The following is a 10,690-nucleotide window of genomic DNA, read 5'->3' as shown; positions in this document are numbered from 1 at the left end:
TGGGTTTTATGTATCTCATAACCCTATGAGATAAGTACTAGCAACATAATTAACCAGATAGATAAGTCAAGATGTAAGTCCCACAACATAGTAAGTGGTAAATTTAAACCAAGCATTTAATACCAATACCAAGCTACTTTTACTACCAAGGGCTTTGAAAATAGGCAAGAGAGAACGTGACTACCTTTCTGCCTGAGGGAGTCCAGGAAACCTTCTCAGTGACATTAAAGTTTTAGGATGAGTAAGAAATAACATCCTTCATAGAGGCACCAAGTGTGACAGACCAGCACAGCAATATAATCCCATAACTGGCTGGGGTTTGAATGAAGTTTGTAGTTTGGGGAACTCTAAAATCAAGGGACCTGATTGCAAAAGACCTCGTAAGCCATGCGGAGGACTCGGGTGTTTGTTTCCGGTCAGCAGTTTGAAATAGAAAGCACTTTGCAAAAGTCACGTAGGCTATAGCATGGAGGTTGAATTAGAGGTAGTACACTGGATGGTTTTTCCAGAAATCTAAAAATGAAGATGGTGAGGATCTGCATTATGGAAAGGGATTAGAAATGTACCTCTGCATTCTCTTCACATAAAGCCCTATAGTTATATAGGATTTGCAAACACTGTTAATTCATGTAATTGATGAACCTTAATTTTAAGCCTTACCAATTGATTTGCTAGGTGAGTTTAGTCTGCACTTACTAAATATAGTTAGTGTCACAGAATTTTAGAAAGGACTTCATTTACTCCAAGCCTCATTCTAGATGAAAATGGGCATGGTTGTCTGTGGTGTCCACAGATGGTTAATGTGACACTGAGACACAGGTTATGCTTTCGTTATTGCAGGGGCGACAATGAGACCTGTAACATTTCTTGTTAAAAGTGGATGGAACAAGACTTTTCAGTATTAGAAACAATTAAGGAATAATATATTTTTAAATCACTTGACAAAATAGCCATCAGTGAACTTTCTACAGTTTTAACTTCTAGGGCCCTAAAATCAATTAAGAAATTGGATTCCAAAGATTATAGGTGGGGAAGTTTTGAAGTATGTCCATATCCAAGTGAAGATCAAAGAAGTTCCAACTGAGGGGAACCTGGGTGCCTCAGTAGGTTAAGCTTCAGACTCTTGATTTGAGCTAAGGTCCCAAGATTGAGCCACGCGTCGGGCTCTGCACCAGGCGTGGATCCTGCTTAAGATTCTCTCCCTCTGCCCCCGACTCAAAAAAAAAAAAAAAAAGCCCAACTGAAAGAATTGTGGACTGACTGACAATGACAACTGTGGATTGAGCAAAAGTTCTTTTTAAAAAGGGCTACCTTGGGGCGCCTGGGTAGCTCAGTCGTTAAGTGTCTGACTTCAGCTCAGGTCATGATCCCGAGGTCCTGGGATAGAGCCCCACATCAGGCTCCCTGCTCTGCGGGCAGCCTGCTTCTCCCCTCCCACTCCCCCTGCTTGTGTTCCCTCTTTCACTGTGTCTCCCTCTCTCTGTGTCAAATAAATAAATAAAATATAAATAAAAAGGGCTACCTGGAAGATTATGACAGACTTTGAGGGAACTAAGGTGATTGGTAGTAGGAGAAATCACATGTGAAATTCCTTAAATATAAATTTATTGACTTAAAAAAGACACTTCACTCCAAATCAAATTTAGTGAGCCTTTGTTGTTTCTAAAGGTGACACAACACTAGTAAACAATGTCTCATTTGGGTCAGTTAAGTGACAAAATATTGGGCAACACTGGCAAGTCTGTTGGGAAGGGCGATCAAAATTAAAGTATCCCCAGGATACTTTTCAGGAGGGGCATTTTGATACTGACTAAATTTCAAAATTCCTAATTTACTTCTGGTAAAAGTTTTACAGTAAGAGTTCAAAGTCTTCGGTGTTTGGGGCTCCTGGGTGGCTCCATCGGTTAAGCGTCCAACTCTTGATTTCCACTCAGGTCATGATCTCGGCTCAGGTCAGATCTCAGGGTCATGAGATTGAGCCCTGTCTCTTGCTCCACGCTCAACGGGGCATCTGCTTGAGGATTCTCTCCCTCTTCCTCTGCCCCTCCCCCTGCTCCCACAAGCACTCTCTCTCTCTTTCTCTCTCTCAAATAAATAAATCTTCAAAGTCATTAGTGTTTTTAATTCCTAATTGGTGGAGAGGGCAAATGGAATAAGAAAAAAACATGGAGTAGGCACAGAAAAGTGGAAGAAATAAGCACACAGTAAGAAGTCTTACTTGCCAGCATGTTGGTATGTTGGAAGCCTCGGAAGTCTTTTCAGGCTCATTCTACTGCACACACTCCTCCAAGAGAATAGAAGGGGGAAACACTCATCAACTCATTCTTATAGACCAATTTAACCCTGATACCACAACTCAGACAAGCGTTGTAGGAGAAAAAATGCAAGTCAACCTTACCCAAGAAAAATAGTGAAACATAAAATATTAGCAAGACTAAAAAATAGTACACCATAACCAAGTTGGGTTTCTGTCGGGAGTAAAGGATAGATTTATTAATAGTAAAGCAAGGATAAAATTAAATCTAAAAGGGCAATCATCACATGGAGAAAAATCATTTTTTCAGTCTATAAAAAATGGTTGATAAAAATCACCATAATGGTTAAAAAACACACATTTAGCAAACTATGAAAAGAATGAAGCTTTATTAGGTAAAGTTAATCTATAAAAGTATAGCATACATTATTCTTAACTATGGAATTTTAGAAGCAGCTCTTTAAAATCAGGCTGGTCAAGTAAAATGTAGTTCAGCATTGTACTACACAGTCTGGCTAATACTGGCAAGGTATAAAACAGTAAAAGGTATAATTAAAAAGTAAGATATAAAGCTTAGTGAGATTTACGAATATATTCAAAAGTCAGTTGCATTTTCAAATATGAGCAACAGCAAAAAACTTCATTCAACAAAAGGAAACACCAGGCAATGGAATACTATTCGGCACTAAAAAAATGAGCTACCAAGCTATGAAAAGACATGGTGTAACCCTAAATGCAGATTGCTAGGTGAAAGAAGCCAATCTGGAAAAGTTTCCATATGATTTCAACTAAATGACATTCTGGAAAAGGTAAAACCATGGACATAGAAGATCAGTGGTTGCTAGGGGCTTGGGGGAGGGGCAGAGAAGGATGAATAGGTGGAGCACAGAGGGTTTCCAGAGCAGTGAAAATATTCTATGGTATTATAGTGATGGCTGACATCATCATAACATTATCATGACATTATACATTTGTGCAAGCCCATAGAATGTACGACACCAAGAGTGAATCCTAATCCAAACTATGGACTCTGGGTGATAATGATGTGTTAATGTAAGTTCGTCAATTGCAACAAATGTACCACTCTAGTGGAGGATTTTGATAATGCGGGAGCCTAGGCATGTGTGGGAGCAAGAGGTATATGGGAAGTCTTTGTACCTTCCTCTCAATTTTGCTGTGAACATATAACTGCTCTAAAAAATTTTAAGTCTTTAGAAAGAAAACAGTGACATATGACTTAGGAGTTATGGAGAATTTTTTTTTTTAACTTCATGACAATCATTAAAGAAAACCTATTCATTTATTTATTTATTATTTTTTTTTTAAGATTTTATTTATTTATTTATTTGAGAGAGAGAGAGAAACAGCATGAAAGGGGATAGGGTCAGAAGGAGAAGCAGGCTCTCCGCCGAGCCGGGAGCCCGATGTGGGACTCGATCCCAGGACTCCGGGATCATGACCCGAGCCGAAGGCAGTCACCCAACCAACTGAGCCACCCAGGCGCCCCTAAAGAAAACCTATTTAAATGAAGGTTACACAACTATCATGGTTACAAATAATAGATACTCTTCTAAAGACAATGAGGAACCTGCTCTACCAAATACCAAGACTAATAAAACCATAGAAACTAAGACAATGAAGTATTCATTGGAGATAACCAAATTGATAGCGGAGTATAATAAGGAAACCATGAGTGCTCACTCTGACGAGACCAATTTATAACAGCTGGCATGGCAGATGAGTAAAGATATTGGACGATTTGTTATAAAGTGCTCTGAGAATTGGGTATTTATATAAAAGAAAATTAAAATGGATCCCTACACTACACCATGCACAAAAAGCAACTCTGGGTGGATTCAAGACCTAAAGTCAAAAGAGCAAATAACTCTAAAAGCTTTCAAAGAAAATATAGGAGACTATCCTCTCTTAAGGATATCCTGTCTTCCATAGAAAAGGAAGGATTTTTAAACAAGACATACCAGACACTAAGTATATTGAAGCTTCCTATATTTGATATCAAAGGCATCATTAAAAAGGTGAAAAGATAAGCCACAATGGAGAGAATTATATTTGCCCCTCATGTAGCTGTCAAGCATCTATCTATATATATATATATATAAGTATATAGAAAGTATATATGCATATTAAAAACATATGGAAATGTATATATAAAGACTATATATAAATCAGTAAGAAAATGGAAAAAATGAAAAAGAGCAAAAGACATAAGTACAATACAGGGAAAAGAGAACATGCATTGTAAATAGCCCTGTGAAAATTGTTCAGCCTTATTGAAATTCAGGGAAATCTAAATTCAGATTATAATGAAATACTATTTTACACCCACTAAGTTGTCAAATAGTAACTAAGTTCCAACAATATCAAGTGGCTTCAATGATGTGGAACAAAAGGAATTCTTGAGAGCAGTACACTGCTAGTAGAAGATCCAGTTGATAACAAACCACTTGAAAACAATCAAAATCTTGTTTACAACAATCTTGTAAAGTTGAACATAAATTCTAGCAATTCCATTTCTGGATGTGCACACCTTGATTTTCGGTACTGGAACAACTCTTGCATATATATGCACCAGGAGACATGTACAAAAATATTCATGGTAGTATTATTTGTAATAGCAAAGACTTTTAAATATTCTAAATAAGTCAGTGACTGGGGGCCTGTTTGTCAATAGTGAGGTACACTGAAAATGAGCAAACAGTAGCTGCAAGCAACAACGTGGATGAACCTTAAAAACAATATGGAACCACAAAAGCAATCACAGGAGACTACATGTGTATTTTCACCCAGGTCAAAAGCAAATAAAGCTAAGTAATACATTGTTTCAAGATGTATACATACGTGATAGGGGCACCTGGGTGGCTCAGTCAGTTGAGCGACTGGCTCTTCATTTTAGATCAGGTCATGATCTCAGGGTCCTGGGATTGAGCCTCAAGTCAGGCTCTGTGCTCAGTAAGGAGTCCATTTGAGGATTCTCTACCTCTGTCGCCCCACCACGTGCATGGTCTGTCTCTCTTTCAAATAAATAAATAAATCTTAAAAAAAAAAAGATATAGGGGCAACTAGGTGGCTCAGTTGGTTAAGCGTCTGCCTTTGGCTCAGATCATGATCCCAGGGTCCTGGGATGGAGCCCCGCGGGTCGGGCTCCTTGTTCAGTGAAGAGTCTGCTTCTCCCTCTTCCTCTGCCTCCTCCCCCCTATTCATGCTCTGTCTCTGTCTCTCTCTCTCTCTCAAATAAATATGTAAAATCTTTAAAAATAAATAAGTAAAATAATTTTTAAAAGATATAGATATATACAATAAAAAACTGTTTAAAAAGCAAGAGAATACTCAGCATAATTATGGATTGTGGTTATGGGGAGGTGAGGATAAGGCTTATGAAGAATACTCAAATAGCTTTAATGGTGTTGGTTATATTCTAGTTCTGAGGTTGGGCAGTATATTCATTGTTCATTTTATTCAATAAACGCATATTATATACATCTATGCATTGTATATATTATTTCACATGCATCATCAACATTTCCATAATAAAAGTGTCTATTTAATAGAATGTTTTCTAATGGACATATTATTTCATTGGTGGGGGGGTACATTTAGGTAGAGATATTTCATCAGCTGATAGTTGAAAATATCTATTATTCTGGAGTGAAGTCTAGGCCAGATTGGAAGTTTGGGGAGTTATCACTATAAATATCCATGCAGATCTGTGGACTTAATTTGTTATTTAAGGAGGTGGAAATTCAAGAATTGGATAAATGAGAATGAAAAAAATACAATGGATGATATACATTGGTGAAAATTTAATGAAATCAGAGAACTGCATCATTAAAAGAAAAGGGAACACTTTCCTAAGGGAGTAGCAAATGTCCTGGGACATATGTGTGCATCTTAGCAAGAAATGAAATGATGGTGGATGACAGGTGGTGGGAGAGGGTTCCTGAAACCAGAAGCTTAGAAAAGGAGAAAGGTCTGAGGCTAGAACGAATTGTTTCACGATGCCATTTTTGCTCTAAGATGAACACTCAGGGAAAATCAAATATGCATATTTAGGGACAACATCCTGTATGTCAGGAGCGGGAATGGAATTAGGGCTTCTAAAATCATAGTTGTCCTAAAACAAACAAACAAAAACAAAAATGCTGTCCTCATTTCAGGACTTTGCCCTAGTTCAGTCACTGATAAAATGAAAATGTAGAAACCTTCATTGGGAGCACATTCCAGCAATTGGTGATCTGCTTCATTTCCCCATCCTCACTCCCCCATGACAGAGGGGAGAATATTCCATTAACGTGGCCCACGATGATTTCTCTTTTAGACAAAGGAGGAGGAAACATTGAGAATGATCTTGTGTTTCATTCATCTCCTGAAGCCCCTGGCTGTTCCAGGCATTCCTTCCTTGTTGAAATCATTCTTGCTTTCTAGGCTGAGATGCTTGGGACATTTTGCAGGAAGAAGAAAAACAGTTGCTTAGTCATCTTCCGTAGGGAGATATTTGCTGCAAGTGCCCCAGAGGCTCTTGCCAGCTACCACCAGGGAAAAATTATGGTTCCTGTTGTTTTGAATATTTTGAACCTTATGCCGTGACTGGTGTAAGTGGTATTCGGGTAATATTAAGGGGAATTATATTTAGAAATGAGCTAAAGCAGTACTTCCAAAACATTTTGCTGCATGACCATAGAGGGTCATCCGATTCGGAGGGAAAGGGGGGCTTCCTGTTCCAGGCAAGGATTGTTTATGACCTAGCCGCCAGAAATGATGGACATAGGAAGTTTTCTTGTTGCTCTTTTCCATGTGAGGTTAGTCCCAAAGTTACGATGACATGGTGATCAAGTAAAGATGGTGCAGGAAGAAACAGAACAGAATCGATGGACTAACAGGGCAGAACCAGGAATGGCCCTCAAGTTTGCAAATTTGCAGGAAACTGGAGAGGTGTTAGACAAAGCAGAGGTGATGAATGTTTTAACGTACTGGACCAATCACTAATCCATCTTACATGTGCTTGACACAAGGATGAAAAGAGACATAGCGTGAAAATTAACCCAACATTCTCATGTTAGAAAGAAGATCACTGAGTGCTGAGAAACACAGCCCAGCTCTCATTCACAGTAATCATAGTTACAATTTATCAACGCCAGTCACGCTTCTGAGTACTTTACATGTAATTTTTCATCTACTGCTCACACAGACAACTCTGGTGGAGACTGTTATCGTGCCCATTTCACAGATGAAAAAACAGAACATGAAGAAGAATTAAATAAGTTACACGATGTCCCCTAGGAGGTTCATAGTAGAGCCGGGACTTCTGAATACACAGGCAGCATGAGCCCAGGACCTGCTTTCTTGCCCACTATGCCTCTGGCACTGTTTCCACATCGAGCCATAACCAAGGATGTATGAGGACAATGTGGAGGAAAGTATTCTAAAGCAGACAAGTCCCTGACTCTGTGCATGCACATACATCCGTTTTAATCTGAGTTTCTGGTCCCCAGCCTCCTTTCCCGAAGTTCTAATATTCCATATTAATTCTTAGAATTACAAACTGTGGATGACAGCCTTGGTTATTACTGTAATTTGAGTTTGTTGAGAATGCAATTAAGAATATCCAGTAGTTGGCAAGAGTAACCCACAATCTGAGAGGTTTTTAAAGATGAAGTTGCTGAGAAGAAAGTGACTAGATGGTCGGGGGAAGAAAGACTGGCAAAGACAGGATGACCAGGAAAGATCCGAGTTGGCTTTGTGTTGTGTTGCTTTCACACAAAGTAAAACAAAATATTATTTGGAATAATGATAGGAGAAAGATGACCATCATTCAAGTAGAATATTGGTTCCTTCCGTAGTGGAGTAAGAGCGAAATTATCCTTGACTGGAAGTGGTCTGATGAAAGGAGGACTCCTGGGACGGGAGCCTGGGGATCTGGATTCGCGAAGGAGCTTTGCCTCTTGTGAGCTGTTATCTTTGACAAATCACTTATTCATTCATTCAACAAGTATCTGTTGGGCATCAGCGATGTGCCTGCGTCGTTCTAATGCTGCAGGTGCCATGGAGAAAATAGCACAACTAGTCATATCCCTTATGGAAGTTGTCATGTAGGTCAGGGCTCAGCAAACGTTTTCTGTACAGGGATAGATAAAAAATATTTTAGGCAGGCTGCATGGTTTCTATAGCAAATATTCAACTATGCAGGTGTGGTACAGAAGTGACCACAGAGAACACAGAAACAGTGGATGTGGCCGGGTTCCAGTGACACTTTTTTACAAAGATAGGTGGCAGACCAAGTTTGGCTAACAGGCGGTAGTTAGCCAACCCCTTTTCTAGAGGAAGAAACAAACATTAACCAAATAATTATGCCTATGGTAACATGTGCAAAGGCCCGGTGGCATGGAGGACGCAGTGGTATTCATAAAAGGCTAGTAGGCCAATTGCTAAGTGAGTGAGGAGATTACCATGTGAGTGAGACTGGAAAGGCAGAGAGGGACAGACTAGCAGGGTCTTTGGGGACACTTAAGATTTTAGTCTTCGCCATGCTAATGATTGCCAGTCATGGGATTATTTTAAGCAGGATGGCGACACAATCAGATTCAAGTTTTAAAAGATCACGCACTGCAGTGTGTAGATTGAATTGAATGAAATCTTGTCATCTGCAACATAAGGATAGATATACTTGCCCTGTATATCAACAGTTCATTGTGGTGAACAAATCACACAAGGTGCGTAAAGTGGGTTATAAAATATAAATGATGTAGGGAATTGCCTAGAGATATTTTACAGGAAGCAATGCCATCAGAAGGTCATGTTCTTTTGAATTTTCTCTAGGAACAAAGGTAGTCTGAACTCATGAAAGAAATCCTTTTGTTTATGTTAACAGGCTTCCTTCACCAGGGAAACTGCTCCTTAGGGTGCTCACGTAAGGCAAGGAACTTCTCTCACTTGCTCATTCCGTCTCTCCTTTTCCCCTCTCCTAAGCACCTGGAGCCCAGGCCTGGCTCCAAACCCATGAAAATTGGCCAAGTGTAAAACTTCTCAAGAATGAGATGGATCCTGGGGTGAGTTCCCCTGAGAAGCAGGATAAAGAGAATTTAGTGGGTAAGTTCCTCTTTTCTGCCTTAAGTATGTTTTATGTATATTAAGGGAAGTGAGAGTTGTGGCATTTCTGAGAGTTACAAAGTAGCCTCGAGGGGGATTAATACATATTGGGATTGGCTTCAATTCAGTTAGAGCCCAGGATTTTGATTTCATTGCTCTTTGTGTTTTATTTCCTTCTTGAACAGTGATCTATAACTTGCTCTTTTCTTCGGTGTTAGATAGAATTTGTATTTACCTTTACATTCTTTTTTTGCATTACATAGCAAAGATACGTTGAACAGGCTGAAATGTATCCATTTTCAAGTATCATCTGATGATGTTATGATTGAAAAGTTGATTTGACCTGCACTATGTTTGATACCTGGAGAAAAGTTGAGGAAAATAAAACTTAGCCAGCCCATAAGTACTAACTACTACCTTGAATGGCATGTCTAGATTATGAAGCATTTTGCTTGCATTATGTTTTTAAATCCTACAATAATTCTGAGGAAGATTCTCACATAATCTCATTTTATGAAGGAGAAAACTGAGTCTTGGAGAGTTTAAAAACTTGTTGAAGTTCCAGAAAGTGATGATGATGATGACACTTGTGTATATGTGTGTGGGGGGAGGGGAGGGGTGTTTTAACCCATGCTCTCTATAGTTTATGTTGCCAAAGAAGTCATAGAAATAGAAAACACACTTGGCTATCAGTTTGTAAAAGAAAAAGTATACATTTAGAAATATTTGCTTAAATTGATATGTGGGAAGCAGCAAATATCCCTTAGAAGTCTAAGTGGAAGGTATCTCCAAAGTACTTTCCATTATCTTTTTAAACAAAAAGTTTCATGAGACATTTTAGCTTCCATTTAACAAGTGAAGACATCAGCTGGGTAAATGGCTTGACTGGAGCTTTATCAGTGAGATAAACTGTCCATAGGGTTACTTGGTTTTGACTTTTTAATATAATGAGAAAAACCCGCACTACTACAGTACAAACAGAAATGGAACTTATACGTTACAACTTCTGATTTCGTGTGGTTTTAGCAATTTCTGAGAGATATAGGATTAGTCATTCTCTAGAGATTTGTGGGATGATTTGCCCTTGCCTTCCTCCATCTTGGATACATTATTTGTTTGTTTGTTTGTTTTTGTTTTTAATTTTTTATTGTTATGTTAATCACCATACATTACATCATTAGTTTTTGATGTAGTGTTCCATGATTCATTGTTTGTGCATAACACCCAGTGCTCCATGCAGAATGTGCCCTCCTCAATACCCACCACCAGGCTAACCCATCCTCCCACCCCCCTCCCCTCTAGAGCCCTCAGTTTGTTTTTCAGAGTCCATCG

At 38.9% G+C, this 10,690-nt stretch overlaps 1 protein-coding gene and 1 pseudogene across 1 annotated transcript in view; both read left to right on the top strand.

Moving 5' to 3' along the window:
- Positions 1-745: 745 nt before the first annotated feature.
- Positions 746-866, top strand: LOC115940626 (small nucleolar RNA SNORA1; annotated as a pseudogene).
- A 7,886-nt stretch (positions 867-8,752) lies between these two features.
- The window catches only part of STOML3 (stomatin like 3), a 22,581-nt gene continuing 20,643 nt past the window's right edge, over positions 8,753-10,690 (top strand). The window contains exon 1 of the mRNA XM_081814857.1: positions 8,753-9,358. Coding sequence (XP_081670983.1) covers positions 9,307-9,358 — 52 coding nt within the window. The 5' untranslated portion in view covers positions 8,753-9,306. The remainder of the gene's footprint in view (positions 9,359-10,690) is intronic.

The sequence above is a fragment of the Leptonychotes weddellii genome, chromosome 3, assembly GCF_054177405.1.
Source record: "Leptonychotes weddellii isolate Sample4059 chromosome 3, ASM5417740v2, whole genome shotgun sequence".
Taxonomy (NCBI): domain Eukaryota; kingdom Metazoa; phylum Chordata; class Mammalia; order Carnivora; family Phocidae; genus Leptonychotes; species Leptonychotes weddellii.
This window is presented reverse-complemented; position numbering and strand designations above follow the sequence as displayed.